At 45.5% G+C, this 23,812-nt stretch overlaps 1 protein-coding gene across 1 annotated transcript in view; it reads right to left on the bottom strand.

Annotated features, from left to right (window-relative positions):
• The window catches only part of PLCH2 (phospholipase C eta 2), a 119,231-nt gene that overhangs the window by 23,634 nt on the left and 71,785 nt on the right, over positions 1 to 23,812 (bottom strand). Inside the window, exons 12-20 of the mRNA XM_081923950.1 lie at positions 20,484 to 20,576; positions 17,963 to 18,063; positions 15,506 to 15,603; positions 14,921 to 15,103; positions 13,118 to 13,225; positions 11,076 to 11,200; positions 7,712 to 7,796; positions 6,461 to 6,607; positions 2,187 to 2,266 (exon numbers count right to left, since the gene is read on the bottom strand). Of these exons, the coding sequence (XP_081780076.1) occupies positions 2,187 to 2,266; positions 6,461 to 6,607; positions 7,712 to 7,796; positions 11,076 to 11,200; positions 13,118 to 13,225; positions 14,921 to 15,103; positions 15,506 to 15,603; positions 17,963 to 18,063; positions 20,484 to 20,576 (1,020 nt within the window). The remainder of the gene's footprint in view (positions 1 to 2,186; positions 2,267 to 6,460; positions 6,608 to 7,711; positions 7,797 to 11,075; positions 11,201 to 13,117; positions 13,226 to 14,920; positions 15,104 to 15,505; positions 15,604 to 17,962; positions 18,064 to 20,483; positions 20,577 to 23,812) is intronic.

Raw genomic sequence — 23,812 nt, 5'->3', positions numbered from 1 at the left:
GGTGGCTGCCCCTCGCCTGCTCTGGATATAGGAATCCATTGCTTGTGAGGAAGCTTGGACTGAATCCCCAGCCCTGTTTGCAGCCCTGGGACCTTCTCCTCAAAGGGAATCATCATCTGCTCATTTACATACTGCTCGCTTGCCAAAATGGCTTCTAAGCGGTTGACAAGGATGAAATCAATTTTGGGGGTCTCCACGCAAAATTAAAAGTGTACAATAAAACACGAAGCAGAAGGAGCATGAAGGAAAACAGGGGGTGATGTGCCCTTTTCTTGCTGAGGATGCTGGGATGAGCACTCCCAATCAAGATGTTCTACTAGGATATGGTGACAGGAGCGGGTCAGCAATAAATCACACAGAGCAAGTTAAGGTATCTCCATAGTGGAAGAAACAAGGAGTGCCAGGCCTAATGAGCGCACAGACTCTTCTCAGTAGGTCTTGCCCCCTATGAGGCAGCTATGGAGACTAAAGGTCATTGCCTTCTCACAGCTGCCTAAATCTCCTCCTTCCCTGGATTGTTTGCAAGCAATCTGAGACTGTGCCTGCATGCATATCTCTGTTCCTCCCTCTTCATGCCTCTCCTGGTCCTGGGACACCAGCAGTGAGGGAAGCTTGTTGCAGCAGGAGTGGGGGAGACAACCTGGCTTCCTCTCCAGCCTGACTCATCTCTGCATCTTGGCCTCCTTCCTCTCCTGCTTCTGCTTCTGGACTCCTATCTGCCACAGACTCTCCCAGCTCACTAAGCCCTGTTACCTCTTCAGCTTCTGGCACCTCCTCCTCCCAGTCTTCTTCCTCTGACCACTCATCGTCATCCCACCGCCAATCCCCAGGCTCTGAGCCTTCTTCCCTTGGGGGAGGGAAATGAAGGTTCCTCTAGCTCATAAGATGACATGTGAAAAACTCTGCTTATAAACACTACCCACTCAATCATGTCTCTGATTTTCTATCTGCTATACCAGCAGTACATAGCGGCTGAAAAGGCTTAATTATTGAAAGCATCAGGCACAGGGCAAAGGGGAAGGCTCAAGAGTGAGATTCTGCTTTGCTCGCTGCCTTTACCTAGAAAACTAGTAACCTCTTCTTTTCATCTACCCCTTTGAAAATCTAGGGTTGTCTCCAGCATTAGTCCTACTCAGAGCAGACCCATCAAAATTAACAAACATTATTATTTATTCTTATCAGTAGTATATACTGCCTTTCTTTTGCCGAGCAGGACCCAAGGCAGCTTTTGCAAATGAAAACAAGGCAGACAAAATAAAAACTAAAAGGTAATTGTTAAAATAGTAATCGAATTCTAATAGAATTAAAGCAATTTTTAAAAACCTCTTAAAACACAGACAACAAAAACAGCATAGTACTATTAAAAGCAGTTTCCTTAAAAAACAAACCAGCCAGTTCCCAAAGGCCTGTTGGAATAAAAGAGTCTTCATCTGCCAGCAGAAGAAAAAAAAGGAGGGAGCCAGTCTGGCTGCTCTAGGAAGGGAGTTCCAGAGTCTGAGAGTAGCCACCGAGAAGGCCCTGTCACATCAAGCATGCCTGTGAGGAGAGCAGGACTGAGAGAAGGGCATCTCCTGAGATATAATCTTTCCCACTGCATAGCCTGGGCCCAAGCTGTATGGGGCTTTACAGGCTATAACCAACACTTTGAATTGTGCCTGGAGCTGCTGTAATAAGGGGGTCATACGGTAAACTTGGTTCCCTCAGGTCCTTAGTTTCCATGGGTCTGCTCTGAATAAAACTTAGTTGGATACAACCCATGACTTAATTACTCCGGACTGCAAATAAGACATTGCAGTCTTAACAATAACTATTGACGTGGTTTTTCAAAGCAAATTCTGCACCCTCGCATATGGTTTGATCTGCGGGTAAGTGTCCCTATGACCACAGGAGTGAGCATGTGCAAGAGCACACACGTGTGGACATGCGAGAGACCTCTCACCCCAATTCAGTGGAGGGGTTCCTAGCAGAGAGCATTCCCCATGAGGTTCAAGACGCAACCCCAATTTAGAGAAGTCTGATCAAAACAGGTGAAATTTTCCTTTCTGCCATTGCTCTGCCCGTCCCACAGAAAAGCAGTAGAGCATTGTGGTTTTAAAGAGTTTTCAAGTCACCAGATTAGAATCTTACCAAATGTTCCTCAATGGAAAGGGGCAAATTTCCCCGTCTCAAGGCCTGTGATTACTCACCTTACCACATATCTCATTGATAGCTACGTGAACAAAGATGGACGCCTCCTCCATGCCTTCCAGGTAGACATGCCGATAGCCTGAAAAGCAAGGGAAGAAGGTAAAGAACACATCCCAGCTAGTTCCTCCTGGGCCTGGATAGCGCAGTTAGTTAGAGCGTGGTGCTGGTAACGCCAAGTTTGCAGGTTAAATTCCCACACGGGACAGTTGCACATTCCTGCATTGTAGGGGGTTGGACTAAATGACCACCTGGGTCTCTTCCAACTCTATGATTTTATGAAGTCTCAGAAGTCCAGAGAATTGTGAGTTGAGATCAGAATCTCCTCCCCTCATACACACCCCAGAAAAACAGGGGAAACAATTGGAGAAATATGAAGGAAAATAGGCAATGGAAGCAATGAAGGTAGGAAGAGGATTCAGAGGAAACGATCTCTGGAACTCACCGTGGATTTATTTACTTGGAAATTACTATAGGTGAGCCAAAATTTCTCAGAAGACACCCCCCCCCCAAGAAAGTTTCTGGGATCTCTCTCTTTCTCACCCTCACCCCACACCTAGAGAAAGGCCTCTTTGAAGAATCTTCTCTGAATCTTTTCCACCTTTTGGGGTGGGGTGGTGGCTGCTGTCCTTGGTCAAAATGCCCCAGAACAATGCCATGTCTGGGGTCATTGTGGAGGATGCAGAATGTAACGTCAATATGCAGTTTGCTGGCGTTGGTACTTGCAGCAGGAGCAAAAAATAAAAAAATATTTTGCGGGTGAGCTCCCAACCCAAGAAACAGTTGGAGAATTTATCCTACCCTAGAAAAAATCAGTGAAATGGGGCCTGCCTGTCCCCTGCCTGCATTTCTCTGCCCATAAATATTTATTAATTCACTTTAAAGCCTTTATAAAGCATGTAATATTAAAAACAGCCTCTTAATACAATGAAGTGGTAGGTGCAAGACAGAGAAAATCTGTAATAATGGGGTAAGGGAAATCCTGGGTGGAGCATGTTAAGAGGCTACTGAGAGGCAGCAACAGAAATTATGAAAACTCCCCCCCCCCCCATTCAATATTTTTTTCTCCTAAGAGGCTCAGCAAAATTACTGCTGCCCATCCTCACTCTCCCTCCTCTTCCCTAAAAGCCATTCTCATCAGCCCCCAACAATGTAATCCTCATTTCCTTTTTCCTGCCTTCAAGCTGCAGCAGCTGTGGGAGCAACAGCAGGAATGAGCTGGCAGGATGTAGTGGATAACAGCATGCTAGAAGTTTAGCCCCCCTCCACCTCCTATGGTCTCCCCAGGTGTGCTGTTTCCCAGAGTGAATGCAGAAAAGGAGAAATAAAACTCTCTTCTCTGCTTCTCTCTCCACAAGCTAAGGAAAGAGGAAACATGCTGGGAGCTCTAGTGGTGATGGCTTTTGGGGACAGTAAAGAATGAAATGATCAAGGGAGTGGGCTTGGAATTCTTCTCTGGTTCAGATCTGGATCTGAGCCAGAGAAGAATATAAAGGCATTAAAAGCTTGTGTCCTACCTGAAGCAAGGTTGTTTTTTTAAGAGCCCTTGCTTGGGTTCAAGCCTTGGCTCAGAACACCACCCCTGCTATTTCTAACTGGGGGTTCAGTGAGGAATATGAAGAGGTGAACAAAGGAAGACCAAGAAGGGCCCATAAGCTTACACACACACACACACAGACCTCACAGGGTCAGGGGCCAACAGGGAGCAAGGAGGAAGGAAATAAGTTGGCAAAGCAGCTTGGGTCTGCCAGAGGAGGGGCTGCTTCATGGGTAGCCTTGCACCCAGTAGGTGCAAGTCTCCACACCATTCTCCAACATTACTCCTGGCCATCCTACAATCAGGAACATAGAATGCAGAGACCTACTAGGGACAGTGGGGGACTGCAAATTGCTCCAAGACAGATCCCAGTGTAACCAGTCACTGAAACAAGCAGAGAGCGTTTTCTGAGAAAACTGTTGGGAGAATTTCACTTCTGGCCTCATGTATTTTCAGCAAAGTCCTTCCGTGCCACCGCCCATAAATTGCACAGAGTATTTAGAGGGGCTGTTTCTGCTCCGCCCTACTTCCACTCACCCAAATGTTTATTTCAGCTCTTTAAAAAAACTCGCTACCACCTACAGCTTGCCTGGGAAGAGGCCCATTTGCAGGAGTTCAGAGCCATACCCCAACCCCCACCCTAACCCGGTCATCAAATAACACTATTCCTCTTTTATTATTGCAGCTGTCAATCCTGGAATTCCTAATTGATTTCCTGCTCCGCTGGGAACAATTATTAATGTCATAATCAGAAATGTCTCTCATTCATTCTCTCTTTTATTTTTTCCCTTTTTAAAAGCCAGATGGATTCCTTCCTCCTCTCTCTCTCTCAAAAAAACTTTTCCCTTGCCAAGTTTCCTCTGCTTTGAAGAAGATGGAGAACAAGAAGGGGGGGGGAATCAGAACAACAACACAGGGTGCTTTTATCTGAATTGGGAAGGCAGAAAAAAGGAGAAGAGGAGGGGGGAGAAATGGGTGAGGGTTTGAAGGAAGGGGGGAATGTGTTAAAAGCCTCTGAATTTTGCAGATACTCAGCCATCAGGCTGCTTTAACATTATAGTCGGTAATTGCAGCCACTGGTGCTCGGCCAACAAAAATGAGAGCAGAGAAAGAGACCCTGGCTTCTTTCAAGAAAGGCTTTGAAGTTTACCCCATTGACTAAGAAATCCCTCCTATCAAGCTGGAGTTGTACAAATTAGGAGCTGGCAGATATAACCACCAAGTCACAAAGTGCCCATCGTTATGAATAGTGGTGGGTGGGTGGGAGGGAAGGCAGGGAGAGGAACCAGACAATTACACAAACACATAATTGGGGTGGGGGGCTCAAAAGAAGCCAGTCCCCTCCCAGTATCTTCCAGTACCATGCTTTAATTCCTCCTCTCTCAAAGAAATGGCTGGGAGCTATTCAGGTATATGGTAGCTGAAGGTGTGTACTGGAGCTAACTCTGTCCCAGACTATTCCAGTTTATCAAAAGGAGCTGATTTTCTTTCTTTCTTTCTTTTCTCTTTACCCCAGCCCAAGGGCCACATTCCCTTGTGGATAGTCTTCTGAAGGCCGCATATGTCAGGGCTTGGTGTGGCCAAGGAGAAAAGTGGGAGAGACAACAGATCTAACTTTCTATCTTTATACAGTAGGCTATATTCTAAGAATGCACAAAATCAGTAGTGCCTACACATGTGCAAAGGCGTGCGCGCACACACACATGCACACACATACCCCAGCAAGCATAAGGCACTATTACCATTCAAGGCCAGTGAGGAATGTGCCCAGGACAGTGGGCATGGTATTGGAGATAGTCCCGAGGAACAGACACAGAGCCCTGGATGATGGCATTTGGCTCCCCAAACCTGAGGTTCCCTACCCCTGCTTGACCCAGCAAACTTGCCCAATGTCCTACAGACCTGAATGGGAGATGCTGTGGACCAATAATGTTCTTATTTCTATCACTTGTCACCTGTGCGACCACACAGTAGCCAAATTCTCAGGCTTGTGTCTCAAGTCCAGAATAAACCCCACTGAAATGAGTGGACCCAAGTTAGTCATGTCCATTTAACTTCAGCAGGTTGACGTCGACTAGGGCTAACAATTGCATACAACCCCTGGGATCTGGATTTCACATGGAGGCATTGAAGATGTCAACCCTCTTCAGATGGGTTACTCTCCGTAGCAGAGGAATGGATAGGGCAACACACATAAGCACCACTGGGATAAAGAGGAGCCTCAGCTATTGATGGCTCCAGTGATGGCTGGTGCTAATTGAGACTGATGGGGTAGAAGGCAGGGATGTCAATAGTAGGTGGAGCTAGAGCCAACCATTTCTGCTTTGGTCCCCTTCCTTTTCCTCCCAGCTGAGTACTACAAGACTGAGGCACCTGACAGCCAGGACCACCCTCTGGAATTATTGCAAAAAGGCAGACAGATGGGGGCAGGCTGAAGTTAGCAAGGCAATGCACTGCTTGCCCTAATAGACCAGCATCTACTAAATGGCTCATCAGTTCTCTTAAAGAAAAGAGCTGCCACCTTCTATGGAGAGCCAGTGTGGCGTAGGGGTTAGGGTACTGGACTAGCACCTGGGAGGCCAGGGTTCAAATCCCCACTCAGCCATGAAGTGACCTAGGGCCAGACACAATCTCTCAGCCTAATCTGCCTCAGAGGGTTGTTGAGAGGACCAAATGTAGACCACCTTGAGTTCCTTGGAAGAAAAGATGGTATATAGACGAAATAAATAAACAAGTAACCTGGCATCATGCTTGTAAACGATATTGTCCTCTGTCCGATGAAATCCCTCCCAATAGGGTCATGATCCCACACCAAGAACCGAATCAGGGCGATTTCTGGCATGCAAATAGGGAACACCAGAGTTTCTTCCCACATTGGATTGAAACCTGCAAAGGGAAATAAAGAGGTGGGGGACAGCAAGAGAGTTTCATTATGGCTGAATCCTGGATGAGAGCTGGTTCACAGTGGCCTATGGATGAAATAGTTTCCCTGCGCATGCTGCAAGTTCACCCATGATTTATGGCCCTTTGTGGACCAATCTAGGAGCCTTCCATTTACTAAGGTCTCTCTCAATTCTAAAAGGATGTTTGTCTAAAAGTATAACAGTCTGGTCCCTGCTGCAAGGAGCTTACAATCTAACAGAAAGTGGTTGTTGGAAGGAAGTAGCCTTTACTGGGGGATTTTTCCCCCTAGGCTTTGGCTTAAAGCTACAGGGCTGTACTGACGCTTCAGATAAATGTAGTATATGAAATATGGTGGCAGATTAGCAGCCAAACCTAGTAATTGCCTATTCTTGCTACTTAGCACAAGAAGGGTCTATGCGTCCACAGAGCTGTACTGCTGACAGGCAGATACTCGGGCCATAGATATACAATTGGTAGAGAGGGTTCTGTGTGATGTCATTTCCCCTCCCCTGAGCATATAGTGCTTCCAGTTCCCCTCCCTTCTGTTTGGCCAGCCATGAGGGCAGATGAGCCCTGTGCTTTCTCCAGTCCCAGACACATGCCTCTAAGACTGGTTATACGGAAAATATAAATATTCTGCCTCCATAGTTTTTGCGTCTACCATTGCTGTGAACCAATGCATGATTATAAACTTTTCAATCTTATTTTTAAACTTACTGTGCAAGCTGTTGCCTGGTTCTTTATTAAATGGGGTAAGAAGGGGGAAGCCAGTTTACTTCATAGCTGGACTTGCTCAAAAGAAGGCTTGCAGCCTAATTCCTATGTTTTTAATATTTTTATGGCCAAGGGTGGGATTTTAAAACCATTCAACCACAAGTGGGTGCTTGAGAGATAAACTGCAATCAACATATCCTCTCCTACCTATTAAAACTCATCCCACAATGGTGACTTCACACCACACAAACAAATAATTCTTGTTTCCAGTCACCCTCGTGGGTGCAAGCAACTTCAGCATAACTTTGCTCTCATGCGCTGAATATATCAGAGACCGCGGAGCAAGCAGGAGTGAGGAGAAGGCAGCCGTACCATTGTCATCCACGACTCTTGTCTGCTCTTTACAGCAGTCCACAGGCAATCCGATTACTTCCACTTCCACAAATGGATCTATTATCTGGGAAAAGGGGGAGAAGAGTAGGCAATTACCATCATAATGCTGGGATAAAACAGAAAAAGCCACCCTGAAAAGCTTGACTGCAATGTTCTACTCTGGAATCCTTGTTTCAATCTAGACATTGGAGATCCAGTGTTCTGTGCCACTGCGCTATGATCCTTCCCTGAATTCAGGGGGACTTACTTCAGAGTAGACATAGTCACAATTGCAGCTTATGGTCCCAGCTGCACCATATATTTAAAGGAGCGCCATACTACTTTAAACCGCCATGGTTTCCTCCCACAGAATTCTGGAAATTGCCATTCGTTAAGGGTGCTAAACATTATAAGGAGGACCTCCCTTATTTTGTTGTGATTAAAAACAACATCACAGAAAGTACAAACAGTTTTCAATGCTGAATTTTAATTGGTTGCGATCCAAACTCAGACCTACACCCTCAGGGTGAATAAATAATAATAATGTCCCCACAGAGATACAATTCTTAAAAGTTCCCTGGGTAGAGGAATTGATTGCTAAAACACTCTGGGAACTGTAGCTCTGTGAGGGGGTCTCCTAACAACTCCCAGCACCCTTAACAAACTCCAGTTCCCAAGATTTTGAGGGGGAATGACAGTTTATGATACTGCTTTAGATGTATGTATGCAGATGAGGCCTTAGTTCCGATTTCAGCCAAAATTCAGATAAAGGCTTCCCTGTGAAACCTGTTCCACAGCTGTGGCGATGCCCTGGGAACAGGGAAAGGCCTACCCTGAGCGCAAAACACAAGCATGCCTCATTCCAGATCTAAATAAATGTGAAGTATGTGCAGCTGAACTATCAAATACAAGGAAGTGGACACCATGAAGGAATCAAAATTCAGAAAATACAGCATTGAGCTTGTATTTTGTACTCAAGCATCCTGCACCCAGTGTCAAGTCAAAAGCATCCAACCCTCTCAGAATGGATACTTGAAGTTGCTTTTCGATTGAGAAACCAACTAACAACCGGAGAGAGGAGGGAGAGGAGAGGACCCACATAGTAGACTCCCCCCTCCACAACTTTGCACACAGTGAAAAAGTGTAAAGGCCAACACTGCCTCCCCTCCCCTCAAAAAACCCTGTACTGGGGGTTTGACACTATGCAAACAGATACCAAGAGGTGCACTAATGAAGCCCCATCCATCTTGGCTGACAAACCCAGCAGCTTTATAAATATTTACAGTGAGTTTCTGGGTTTAAACTTGGCTCTTCTTTGGAGGTGTTTCCCAACCCGTCCCCGTCCCCAACCCCTTTTCTTCCCTGTGAAGTGGCATGAATAGGGCTCCTGCCACATTGATTGAGCATCTTGGCAGCGCTCAGCCATCTCCCCAAAGGCACTCTGTGGACAAGAAAGCAAAGTCGGTCCCTCTTTGCACAAAGAGAAAAGGCTGAGCACCTGCTAGTCTCAGGGGGGAAGAAACGTGTTGCATAATTTGTCCCCAAAAAAACAAAAAAAAGGAGGCCGCAGGAAGTATCCACCCCCCCCACTCCGCCCCAGTCCAAACCCGTAATCAGAAAGGACTGCAAAGATAAAAGCCCGGGCCCATTTTAAGAACTCTGCAAGCAATTCATTACACACATGTGTATGCATAGAGAGTATACATACATACATGTTCTCGCAAAAAATACCCCATCACTGTTTTAGTGTGAATTTCTCATAATACACACATTCTTTTCAAAGCAATTTCCCCTAATATAATGCATTTTTTGTTTATCATTTCCGCTAATACATGCATTTATATGCACACTCTACTCTTGTGTGGGTTTGCACATTTTACTTGGCTGGAGAACTGCGTTGCAAAATTAGCAGAAGGGCAAACTCCAAAGGATGGTTGTGTTTCAGTCTGAGCATCGTTTCATAGAATCATAGAACTGTAGAGTTGGAAGGGACCCCCAGGGTCATCTGGCCTGAGGCTCTGCAACTAAAGTATTTCTGACAAGTGGCCACCCCACCTCTGTTTAGAAACCTCCATTGAAGGAGAGCCCGCCCCTTTCGGAAGCAGTCCATACCACTGTCAAACAGCTCTCACCACCAGAAAGTTCTCCCCAGTGTTTCAAAAAGTGCCATTTATGTAAGTTTGCCTTTAAGTCTCAACTAGGGCCAGGGCCTTTTCAGTACTGGCCCCAACTTGGTGGAATGCTCTGTCACAAGAGACTAGGGCCCTGCGGGACTTGACATCTTTCCGCACAGCCTGCAAGACAGAGCTGTTCCACCAGGCCTTTGGTCTGACCCTTATGTTTTTCCTCCCCTTACGGTTTCGATCCATGGGCTACTTTTAAAATGAGGCTGCATTTTAAATTGCATTTTAACCTGTATTTTAAATTGTTTTGTTGTTGTTGGTTTCCCCCTCCCTATTATGTTTTTATTGTAACTTTACTGGTGTTAGAGCCCAGCTCTGGCCAGGGAGGGAGGGGTATAAATAAAATTTATTATTATTATGGAGAATGGAATTGAAATTCTCTCCCATTGCCACCTGTGATTGTCTTTTATAATAATAATAATTTATTATTTATACCCCACCTATCTGGCTGAGTTTCCCCAGCCACTCTGGGCGGCTTCCAATCAAGTGTTAAAAACAATAAAGCATTAAAAACTTCCCTAAACAGGGCTGCCTTCAGATGTCTTTTAAAGAGAAGATAGCTGCTTATTTCCTTCACATCTGAAGGGAGGGCATTCCACAGGGCGGGCGCCACTACCGAGAAGGCCCTCTGTCTGGTTCCCTGTAACCTCTCTTCTCGCAATGAGGGAACCTCCAGAAGACCCTCGGTGCTGGATCTCAGTGTCCGGGCTGAACAATGGGGGTGGAGACACTCCTTCAGGTATACAGGACTGAGGCCGTTTAGGGCTTTAAAGGTCAGCACCAACACTTTGAATTGTGCTCAGAAACATACTGGGAGCCAATGCAGATCTCTCAGGACCGGTGTTATGTGGTCCCGGCGGCCACTCCCAGTCACCAGTCTAGCTGCCGCATTGTGGATTAATTGCAGTTTCCGGGTCACCTTCAAAGGTAGCCCTATTGCAGTAGTTCAAGCAGGAGATAACAATTCCACTTAACTTAGCAGTACTGTAGGCTGGACTTAAGTTAAGGTAAGTTGTAAAAGCGAGTGGAGCTGTGGCAGTCACTAGCACCAAGACTCTGCCTACAGCAATTGGTTCTGACAGCCGCTGCCAGAGGGCTCTCAGCACACAGTGGCTGTGTTGCAAGCAGATGTCGCTGTGCTCTCCCCAGATCTCTCCGCACCTCTCTCTCCAGGTCCATACCTCTCCTCTGTCTCCCAGCATGGAGTCCTTGGGCTTGGGAAGCTGCTGCCCGCTGATGATTCGTAACACGAGCTGCTTCTTCATCTGGCCAAGCAGTGGGTCTTCGGAATTTGGGTTGAAGATCCCTGAGAAAGGTTTGCAGAACATACGCAGAGGTTTAAGGCAGAGCTAAGTTGTTTGCAAAATGCGCAATAACGTGCATCAACTTCCAGACATGACGTTCCATTGGCACAGGAAGCTCCCTTAATACTGAGCCAGACCGTTGTCTACTCTGCAAACAGAAGCTCTCCCAGCTGAGCTCATTTTGAAACGGCATTGATCTGTTTGGGTTTTGCTGGAATTCCCAAGCAGTGCTGCTGCAAATGAGGCTGTTAGTCTAGAATGTAAAAATCAAACAGATACGATTCCTTCTTCTGGGGGAGTGGGCAGCGGAGAGAAAGAAAAAGTCAATCAATCAGTCTTTATTATTGCAATCACGGATCGGCTACTAAATTACAGTCAGACAAACACAAAATGCCGTTTACAGGCCAGCAAAAAGCGAGAAAGACGCTGCCTTGTTAGGCAGTAAATTCGAAGTTAATGACACAGACTAATTCTTCCAAGCCTGTGATGAGATACAGGGATAACAAGAAGTGCACATCTCTCGTTTTGTAGAAACACAGGCAGCAGCAGAGAGGACAAGAGGCTTGTCAGCAGAGCCAAGACAGCAAGATTTCATTAATTTAATCAGAGCCCAGCGGCTTGCAGACAACCAAGACAATGAAGCACAGTGTGAAGGCAATGCCAATGGCTCAGCCCTGTTCAAAATGCCTGCTTTGGCTGCCATGTGCAGGAGAACAGATAACGGGTCTTAAGTAGCTAAAGAAAGACACAGATCCATCACAGGTGAGCCACAAAGCAAGGGAAGGCTCAGTGTGAACAAGGAACAGAGCACAATCCGAATTGAAGGGGTTTTGAAAGCCTGCAGGGTAGCGCATCTGCTCTGCATGCAGAAGCCCCCGGGTTCAATTCCTAGCAAACCCATGCCCAAAACCTTGGAGATCTGTTGCTGGCCAGGGGAAACTGCACAGGTATAGATGAGCCAATGGTCTGACTCCATTAGTTAGCTTTAGGAACATGGGCATCTGCTCACATTTATCCTTCCTTATCTTTGTGGAAGGGCTGCAGCTCAGTGTTAGAGCTTCTGCATTGCATGCAGGAGGCCTCAGGTTCAGAACCTGGAATCTCCAGCTAGAGCTGGGAATTGGCCCCGGTCTGAGACCCGGAAGAGCCTCTGCCAGTCAGTGCAGACAGTACTAAGGTAGATGGATCAATGGTCTGACTCTGTAGAAGGCAGATTCCTATCTTCCTATCTGATTAGGATGTGCCATTTTAGACAGTGAAACTTTAGGTTTGCAAATTTCTTTTCGGAATCAATTTTTTTATAAAATTAAACTTTGAAATCTTTACATATATATTCCAGATTCCAAATCTGTTATACATTTCTCTTTAAACAGTGACTTCTCGCCTTTGCCTCCATATTTTTTTGCAAATTTCTTCAGTGAGGGGTCTTTAAAATGTGTTCCTTGGTGTGAGGAATCAAATCTGGACAACATTGAAGCTTGGTAAGCCTATGTTTGATGAAGAAGCATGTAAACTGCTTTTGGAAAACTAATGAATTTTAATTTTACCTTCTGAAAAGAATCATAACAAATAAGCAATATTAATATATAATGTAACAGGGGTCGGCAAACTACGGTCTGTGGGCCGGATCCGGCCCAATTGCCCTCAGGATCCGGCCCGTGGACAGTCTGTGGATCGGCGTGGGGATTCTGTTCTTTAAATTTTTTTGGCCACAGAATGCTAAATGTCAGTTGAGAAACTGAGGGTAGGGAAGGAAATGGGGGGGGGGGTCCTTGGGGACAGCGTGGTTGACTAGCTACAACCCTGAGCAGGCACACTCCTGTTTAAAAGATGAAAATGCACTACAACATTTTGTTGCAGCGCACGCTTGTAATAACAGTACCATCATTAGTTAAATCTGAAATCTACATTCCCCTTACCTTGACACATACACTTGGGTTTGAGGACGTAGCCACAGTTTCCATTGGCACTGAACTTGGCGCGGTTCAACTGAAGCATTCTCCCCTCTGACTGGTAGTTTAGAGCAACTGCAATATTTGGAAGGGTGGGGAGAGAGAAAGAGAGAGAGGTGATAAATTGCATTTCTAAAAGCAAAGCTGTCAGAGCAAAATGAGATAGAGCTACGTTTGAAGGCGAAAGTGACTGGACAGGCTTCTTGATGCCACGGATCCAGGCAGAAGAAAGAAAACTGAGAGCGAGTAAATATATCTAGATATACATATATATTATTTTGTGCAATATCCCTGATGTGAAGAGCTGTGGCATTCAGCTACTTTTCTCACTTTTGAGAGATGGAGCTGAATCAGCACGCTGCACAGAAAAGGGCAGAAGAAAGCAGAGGAGACGGAATATGCTAAAGCATGCAAATTTGCAAAGGAGTGATAGGCCACCCAATTAATAAAGTTTGGGATTTGGCTGCAATGGTAAAATTAAAATCTTATCTGAGAGCAAGAATTGCAAGCAAATATAGAAATAAACTCAGGGAGTACTTAATTCAATATTGCCAAGGAAATAATTACATCCCATGAAAGCAAGTTCAAGTAGGTTTTAACGGGTTCCTATTTTTAGCGGAAATGTTGTAATTTTATGCTAAGACCTATTTTCCTGCAGAAGGCTATGATCTGGGAGGATTCTGCACCAGACCTAAGGGCTGCCCCATATGCAGAGCAGTACAGTAATCCAGCCTTGAGGTTACAAATGCATGGACTGCATGCTGTTCCTATTCAGGAATGTCTGCAGTTGGTGAACTAGACAAAGCTGGCAAAAGGCACACACTAGCCCACTTGGGCCTCCAGCGACAAAGATATATCCAGGAGGACCCACAAGCTACACACTTGCTCCTTCAGAGGAGTGCAAGTCCATCCAGAGCAGGTAACTTTTTTTGGTCAAAGGTAACTTGCCAATTTCTTGACTTTTCCCTGATCATTTGTCTATGAAAAGCCAGTAGGGTGTTTTACTACCCCAATCTGCTAACATGGGGCTGCGGTAGCAAATGCAACCCAAAGGAAGAATTAAATGCATCCCAGGGTCAAACCACAGAGCCTAGGACTTGCCAATCAGAAGGTCGGCGGTTCGAATCCCCGCAACAGGGTGATCTCCCGTTGCTCAGTCCCTGCTCCTGCCAACCTAGCAGTTCCAAAGCACATCAAAGTGCAAGTAGATAAATAGGTACCGCTCCAGCAGGAAGGTAAATGGCGTTTCCGTACGCTGCTCTGGTTCGCCAGAAGCGGCTTAGTCATGCTGGCCACATGACCCGGAAGCTGTACACCGGCTCCCTCGGCCAATAAAGCGAGATGAGCACCACAACCCCAGAGTCGGCCATGACTGGACCTAATGGTCAGGGGTCCCTTTACCTTTACCTAGGGTCATTTTATGCCACAGGCAATTTTGTCTTTGTTTCCAGAAGAAAAACTGTGCATGGCAACTGGCTGAAATTTGGGGACATAGTACAGGTGACCATTTGTGACCATGTCCTAGAAAGGCTACCATGCAGGTCCGTTTATGTGTTACTCGCACAATGAAAAGTGCACCGGGAGAAGTTTTGGCCCCACAAATTGGATGAAGGTTCCATGGAAATAGAAGCTTCTTCAAAGCAAGTTTCCACTTTGTCTTAAACACAGCAGGCTTTGTAGGCAAAATGGCATCCAATTGACAGCGAAGCTTTTCTGCTTTCCCATCTACCTTCCTCCTTCCTCAAAGCCTTGCCTCTGGCTCCTCCTTACCCAATTGGCACCCAGCATTCCAGAAGGGCTGAGGGTTGTAATTACTGGAGTCCACGCGATAGGAAGAAGGGTAGATTCGCGACAGCTGGTGTTGGTTGAAGCGCAGATACTGGGCCGGCTTTTGCTGGAGGATCTGGTGAGCTTTCGTTTCGCTGAAAGAGGAGACTTGCCAACTGGAAGAGACTGGAACGAAGGCAGGGAGAGTGCATTGCCTCTTTTAGTTATTTAACAAATACGACCGGCATTCACTGATTTTTCTGCTTTCAGATCATAAGGGACTACATATTTGCATTGCATTTCCTTTACACTAAAATGAATGTGGTGGAGTAACATAACAACAATGTAAATTATACTTGTTACATAATTCTGCCACAGCAGACAGAGATGAATAACATAGTTTTGGGTGGAAGATGAACTGCAGCAGAACAGAAACAGGGCTGCATGTGATGAATACAGAGTGGAACAGAAACTGAGGCCTTCTTCCCCGTCCCTGCTTCTAGACAAAGGTGCACAGGACTGCAGTGTATACCTGCAAGGTTACCCACAGTTTCCCTTCTTATTTTGTCTTTATAACAGGCCACCTACCTTCAGATTCTACGTCATGAATCCCAACGGATTTAGTGTATTTCACCAGGTCGGAGAGCGCTCGGGATAATTTCATGGTTTTCTTCTGTCGGTTTGTTCTATGGGAACAAAGCACATTGTGCTCGTCAGTTCTGATCCAGGGGGTTTTGGGAATTAAGAGAACAGAAATACTCAGCAGCAACAAGAAACAAGCAAACAAAGGACTGTAGGAGAAGGCAACGTGTGTGGGAGTTGGTGAAACAATAGGTTGGAAATAGAACACATCAACTCTGAGCTGTTCTGATTAAACTTTAGCACCAAACAGCACCTGAGACTTTCTGCACAAAAAATCATGTGCTCTGTCGCTCAGCTACAGGCGCTCATAATGGGTGTTTGAAGAGCTACTATGCACCAATTCAGTTCATCTGGCTGAGTACGGTCTACTCTGACTGGGAATGACCACAAGAAGGTATACTTTGTGTCTGGAGTTTTGCGGATGGGGCAATCTGTGTGCATTTGCACAAACCAGTCCACTTCAATCATGGATAGGGATGTTGGAGAAACAGGAATGGAAATTGCCAATATTCATTCCTTCGCCCTAGGTTCAGAATGGAAATCAATCCCGCAAATACAATCGGTATTTGCTGCTGCTGTTGCTTTCAATCTGCAAATGATATGTAATTGATTATGTCCCCCTGCCCTCCATTTGCGTTGTGTTTCCTTTGCACTGAAATTAATGGACTGGAACAAAATACTGGCGACGGGAGGAAATTTAACATCATAAAGCAATTGTTCTGTCATGGCTAGCATTTGCAGCTTGCTAGATGGATCGATTCCCCCCTTTTCCTGTTCCAGGAGTTCTCCCATTTGACACCCCAAGCCAATTTTGGGGTGCACATGGCTTCCACTGTTGGGACTCACAAGTTGAATCCCAGTCAGTGTAACTTGCATAACCACTCATATAATTCCTCCACAGCAGACAGCAAGAGAAATGATGTAGTTTTGGGTGGGAGATGAAGTGCAGTGAAAGGGAAACTGTGCTCCATGTGAGAAATGCAGGGCAGAAGGAGAAATAATACCTTCTCACATCTCTAGCCATGAAGCACATGCAGGGCCGGCCCTTGCATGAGTAGTTGGCAGATTCTGGGGGAAGGGAATGGTGGCGAGGTGCTGCAGGATAGAGCTGTGTATGCCTAAATTAGCCTGATGCTCTCCGGGATGGTGGAAGTCCATGTCCCACCACCAAGGCTGAAGTAAGAGTCAACTATCAATCTGGTCAGCTTCTGAATGAGGAACAGGGTGAGGTGGCCCCATGTTGTATTTCACCAGAGGCAGCAAAACATCTTGGATCAGCCCTGAGTGAGTAGGTAGGTGGATTATCTGGCCTCCAGAGATTTAATCACAGATTGGAATAAAGAAAAGCATGGTGGAACTCCATCTTGTCCAGATACTTCGTCTGGTTGCAGCTCAAGCGACAAAAACACCAACATTGCATACAGAAAGTACCAGGTTCAAACCCCGCCCCCAGCATCTTCAGGTAAGGCTAGGAGTGGGAAAGACCTCTGCCTGAACACTGGGAAGCCACTGACAGTTGGTGTAAACTAGGGTTTCCCGAACTTGGGTCTCCTGCTGTTTCTGGACTACAACTCCCATCATCCCTAGCTAGCAAGACCAATGGTCAAGGGTGATGGGAATTGCAGTCCGAAAACAACTGGAGACCCAAGTTTGGAAAAGGCTAGTGTAAGCAATAGAGAGCTAGATGGACCAATGGTCTGACTCGGGATAAGGCAGCTTTCTGTGTCTTAGCTAAAGGGCTAGAGCTCTGTGGTGGAACATTTGTTGTGCATGCAGAAGGTTCCAGGTCCAGGTCCACCATCTCCAGTTGCAGCTGGGAAGCACCCTATTCTTAAACCCTATCAGTCAGTGTGGACAATGCTGAGTTAGATGAACCAATGGTCTTATTCAGTTTAAGGCAGCTTCAGATTTTCCTCCAGACCAGACTAGGCATAGGCAAACTCGGCCCTCTAGATGTTTTGGGACTATAATTCCCATCATCCCTGACCACTGGTCCTATCAGCTAGGGATGATGGGAGTTGTAGTCCCAAAACATCTGGAGGGCCGAGTTTGCCTATACCTGCTCCAGACCATCCTCCACCCTTCAGGTATGGCAGGAGGATGTGGTTAGCTGGTAGTGAGTTAAATGCCCTTTGCTCATGTGGGAAGTCATGTTTTACTCTCGATGCTCCAGACTTGAGCTCTGGCTCAGAAAATCCTGAGCTTTCTGCCCCCCTAGGTCTGTATGTTTTAAAAATTATCTGCAGTCACAAGGCCTACAAGCATCACACACACACCCCGCCTTAAACCCATTCCATTTCACTGTCTCTGTCCCATCCGGTTAGACTTGATCAAGAAACCAGTCCATTTAGGCAAAGTCATTCTGCACATGTATCTGTTCAAAGAAAGGGCATTGCCACTTACTTGCTGTAATGTACTGAGCCTCTGGCTAAGTTCCCTTGACAGTCAAGGTCATCCTCGCCCTCTTCCAGACTTGATGCCCTTTTCAGTTTGCTTCCTTTTTTCTGCACCAATTGGGGAGACACATCCAGAGTTAAAGCAAGCCACAGGTGACATTTGCATATATCCATGCAGGCCCAGGTGTGGATACAGAGGCCCATCTTATCAAATGGAAACATACCGCAAGGCAGAGGTAACTCCTCAGAGAGACTGTGCTTCGGGGAGAGAATCTTTCCAGTGTGAGTGCCATTTGCCTACACGGCCATATGACAACAACCATATATAAGAGAGAGGCATTGGGAAGCTTGAGGGAGCCCCAAAGTTTGCAGAAGTACAAAAATATTCAGGAGGAAGAGCACCCTGAGAGGAAGATCTCTACCCCACCCTCAAAGCCACCCAATGAGGACTGAGCATGCTCAGTGGGCCTGGAATGCCAACTGACTGTTGTAGGGAGGGGGTTGGAATGGAGTATCCTGGAAATGGGCATGTCCCAAACCCTGTACAGCAGCACTCCCTCACTGCAACGTTTTGTGGTAGGTTCCACTTGTTATTTGTAAGAGAGCTGGAAGGCAGTATGATGAAGGCACGATTTTCTCTTAGTGTACACCAGGGGAAGAGGCAGACTTCATGCTTGCGGTATCTACTTTCTGTTTTACTAGGCCAACATGAGTCACCAACTGGAGCGAGGTGTAAAAGGCATTCGATTAGAATGAAAGAACAGGGTCCTTGCATTCTGATCGCAAGTTCAAACTAGTACTGGCAACATTGTGGTTCAACTTGAACTTGCAAAGAATTGATCTTTTGGTGTGTTGGAACTCTTTGGCCACTGATATAAGGCGCTGTATTGTTTTCGGCGTGCTCTGGTCCATGGGGTCACGAAGAGTCGGACACGACTAAACGACTCAACAACAATTGTTTTCGGAGCCTGTTAAAAACCCCTTTTTTCTTCCAGCAAGCCTATTCAGGCATGTAATTTTAGTGTGGATTTTTGACATCTGATTTTAGTGCATCTATTTTTTATTTTTTTTTAAATTAGAATAATAGTTTATAATATAAATGTTGTCATGTAATTTGCTTTATTGGTGTTTTAACTGAATGGCTTAGTGCAAACTATTTAGAGCTATTTTGTTCTGGTATATAAAATTGTGTTGAAGAAAAGAGAAAGGCTAGGGCAGAGATTCTTCTTATGAAACACTCTAAAACACAGTGCACACTGAAACTGCTGTAACAACGAGCAACAGGTAACATTAACAATAACAGTATTTGTGGAGACAATTAACCTAGCATTGGCCCTATTTGCATTTTACAGAATCATAGATCAGTTTTGAATCATGGAGTTGGAAGAGCCCTGAGGATCATCAAGTGCAGCCCCTCTTGTGATGCAGAAATATGCAGCTGTCCCTTACGGGAAGTGAATTGGTGTTATCGGCAGCACACTCTAACCAACTGCTTCCAAAGATTCCTGGCAACTGTGGTTTGCTAATGTTGCTGACAGTTCTTAGGAGCACCCTATTCTCCTCCAAGAGTGGTTTAACCCTCCCAGGAAACTGTAGGAATCAGAGCCAGCCCAAGACATTTTGGCACCTGAAGCGGATTCCCAAAATGCCCCCCTGCCCACCAGGAAAGAAGAGCTGAGGTAATATCTACATCAGGAACAGGGTGGGAAGAAAGCTCAGCATTAGGCTATGGTGTCTTGTGGATCTTGCTGCCTGAGGCAGTTGCCTCACCTTGCCCTGTGAGTGGGCCAGCCCTACTAGTAACTGTAGCTCTCTAAGCGGGGGGGGGGGGGGAGAGATAGGTGTCTCAGCTCTCAGTGCCTTCAACAAACTACAGTTCCCAGGATTATTTGGGGGAATATACAGCTGCTTAAAGTGATAGGGTACCACACTGCCGGTAGGGTCATGGTTTGTACAACCACTTTGGAAGTTTCCATACAGGTGCCCCTCCCCCCAAAAATTCCCTGCTTTCATGTGGGGCAAATTTCAAAAGGGACAAACAGGGAGCCCATCATGTTCCTTATGTGATCCCTGATTGCCTGGGGGCACTCTGGGAAGGAAAAAAATGGCACCACAGCAGCACAAAAAAAAATAATGGCAACATTTGCGCCTCAAAACCTTTCCCATAAAAATGTAAGCGGTTCTCAGAACTTTATCTCTCTCCCCTCTGGGCAAAAATAAACATGGAGGGGGGAACACTCAGCACAGCCCTGCTCTTAAATGTAGCTTTTGAGGTCCACATTGGTGTTACTTTAGAATGTGCATCAGTCTCATGTCAGTTTCAATCTAAAGAAAGGGTGCTTCAGAGAAAATGAAGGGTGCAGCCTAGACAACCATGACAGTCTGCATAGCACTGTGATGTCATATTCACTATGTGATCCCTTACTGGTTGCCCCTTTCTGTTCTAAATTTTTAAATGGTTTGGATGTTTGGACTTTTGCAGGGAAAGCAGGGTAATTTGTGTCTATTCCTATGAATAAATGAATAACCTTGCGCTTGGAAAAACTCCCCATCAGCGATCGGTTGTGGCGTTTGTTGATGACAGCATCCTCCCCGGATTCCACATCCTCCTCATGTTTGTTCTACAATAGCAAAGAAGGACAACATGCAAGACTGTCAATGACGAGACAGACTGACAGGAAGGCAGGTGGACAGCCTGACAGATGTACACAGAATACACTGTTTTAAACATCCTTGCATAGCATTTCGGACTTTCAGATGCTTCCTGGTACCAGAGAACAAAAGTGCCATTTCATTAGGTAGTATGTCTCCTACAGAAAGAATACCTCCCTAGTCATCTTTTAATATATATTTTTTCTTTTTTTGGAAAAAAAAAATAGAATGCTATTTTATTCTACCTTTCCTTTAGGAAGCTCAGGTCAGTTTATACCAGCTTTTTATCCTCACAACAACCCTGTATAGCAAATGGGCAAAAGCTACAGCGCCTAGCAAACACCAGAAATTGGTACAAGCACAAATCAGTAGCAAATCTGGATGCTTGCTAGGATAAGCACAAAAGAAGCAGAGACAAAATTTAATGCTAATAACATCACTAATAATATATATATATATATATATATATATATATATATATATATATATATGCTTTCGTAGATTTTCACGGGTACAGGAATGCAGGTTTTGGTGTCCTCGGGTGTCTTCCCGTGTAAAAGTTGGGGTGTCTAGGCGACGTTTCGACGAGGTCTCACTCGTCATCTTCAGGCTGGTGCTTTCGGCTTCTTGTTACTGGAACAGAGCAGGATCTCAGTGTTTGAGTTCCTATAAATACTGTTGAGGGGGTGTGGTGTATAGCCTCCAATGTTCTGGGCAGAGAGGGTTTCTCCTCAGAAACCCCAAGGATAAAATCCAGTTGGAAAACCAAGGGGTCTATGAAATACCCTGCAAAGTCTGCCCAGCCACGTACATTGGACAAACAAACAGACGAATAAATGCACGTATCGCAGAACACAAGAATGCCGTCAAAAAAGAAGAAAAAACTTCCTCTCTTTTCCAACACATGAAAGAAACAGGACACGAAATTAATTTTGCAGATTCCAAATTGCTCTTTAACATGGAACATCCCCACAAGAGAATAATCATGGAAGCCATCGAGATAGAGAAACACCCTCACAACATGAACAAGCGTGACGACACATCCCGCTTGCCAGACATCTGGAAATTAGCCCTCCCCACAAAAACTGACACCAGATCCAGAGGCACACAGAACGCCATCACCAATCAACCACACCAGACCCAAACCCAGACCCTCTCCACAGATAAATTACACACACCATCCAGTAGCCAAACCATGGTGGCACCTCCGGATGCTGCACCCCCCTGCAATCCCTACACAGATCTGGCTGACACAGGCCACAAAACCACAGCTCGCCCCTATACACGAAGCCAAGCCAGAGCACAACTAAGTGCAGTACAGCCATCTTCTCAGAAAAACTCTTCACAAAGTTCAAGAGGTCAAGACACAAAGACTTTAGCAACTAATCCACACCTAATGACCCACCTAAGTGGTACTCAGGATATCACTCAAGAAATCACTCAAGATATCCCTCAAGTAATTAAGGAACAAAAGAAGAAAAGGCACACTAGCCTGGGAACTTCCTCTCTGCCCAGAACATTGGAGGCTATACACCACACCCCCTCAACAGTATTTATAGGAACTCAAACACTGAGATCCTGCTCTGTTCCAGTAACAAGAAGCCGAAAGCACCAGCCTGAAGATGACGAGTGAGACCTCGTCGAAACGTCGCCTAGACACCCCAACTTTTACACGGGAAGACACCCGAGGACACCAAAACCTGCATATATATATATATATATATATATATATATATATATATATATCACTAATAACGATCAGTACAAACTGAGATTAACAACAATGTCTAAAAACTGTTGTCTTTGCTGACATCTGTAGAAAACTCTGGTGGGTTTTTTCGAGTTGCTACTGCAAAGATGGCATCCTTGCTTGTAACAGTTTTGTTGTGGTCTGCCAAGAAATAGGAACTCACAAGGAACCCATGACGTTCCAGAAATTTCTGGACTACAATTCCTTCAGTCTCCAACTATTTGACTATGTTTGCTGGTGGTGCTGGTGGTGATGGGAGTTGGAGTCCAGCAAAAGTTTCCAGAGGGCCACAGGTTCCCATAAGTCCTGTTTTAAATGTACGTCAGCAAAACCTCTGCAATGCATTTTGCATACAACAGCTTTCCTGAAGCCCCCGGCGGCTGGTTAAAAGCTCTGGGAAAGAGACCAGGAGCACTTATGAGTTGAGCTGTTCTGAGTGTGGCAGGCTTAGTACATCTTTAGAAACAACACATTATGATATTTACATATACGCGAGTCCAGGGGACAGGGGGTGTGGAATTAAAAAAAGAGAGATATTTTCATATGAAACCTCCTGGTTATTAAAAAGTGCTTCATTTTATTATGGAAAACAAGATTGCTGGCACTGTGTAAGGGAGGCAGAAATCACCTGTGTGCCTTTTATGCTCTAGTCGCCTCATGCCAGCAACCAATGGAAGCTCCGCGCCTCTCAGAAATCTCACTCACCTGGCCTCCTCATTAACTGTGAGCATTCGGCTATGGAAGCCAGAGTCATTAATAAACAATTTGGAAAGAAAGCTAATAAAAATCCAACAAAGTCAGCTACTAAAGACTGCGTTCTCAGCCCGCCCCATTTCCATTTCTAAAGCTTGCCACGTTGCATTATTCATTTTTGGTGACAGATTATCCCCTGGATGGAATGGGTGCCATTAAAGGGGGGAGGGAGATAAACAACCTGGTGCTAATCAAAACATCATTATTGAAGATACAGAGAGGAAAAGAGCTCTACCCTAAATGGACATCAGTGGAAAGAAATGTGTTCCTGCATCTTCATAAACAATGAAAAGAGCTAAGAGGAAATCAGTACGAGATGAGATATTACTCAGCTGTTCTGCCTTGTTAACAATTGCCACCAAGAATCAGGTCAGGGAATAATACTAGCAAGCCTGCTTCAGATTGAACCAGGGAGCAGGCAGGGTCCATTCCTAGGGGGCCTAGCTGAAGGAAAGCCTACATGGACAGTGTAACTTTAAAAGAAAAAAAAGAAGAAATCTGCAAATAGCCACCCTCTTAAGGATAGTAGCCCATATGCTTTAGCCTTCAGGGCCAGGATAGCTACTCATCCCTCCCTGTCTCTCAGAGTGGAAATTAACTGGAGGCCAGTTATTTATTTATGACATTTATTTCTCAGCTTTCCCTCCAAGAAGTCCAGGGCAGCATACATAGTCTCTCTCCTCCTCTATTCTTATCCTAAGG

Source organism: Podarcis melisellensis (genome assembly GCF_964234715.1).
Source record: "Podarcis melisellensis genome assembly, chromosome: 8".
NCBI lineage: Eukaryota > Metazoa > Chordata > Lepidosauria > Squamata > Lacertidae > Podarcis > Podarcis melisellensis.
Note: the sequence above shows the minus strand (reverse complement) of the source record. Positions and strands in the feature narration are given on the sequence as shown.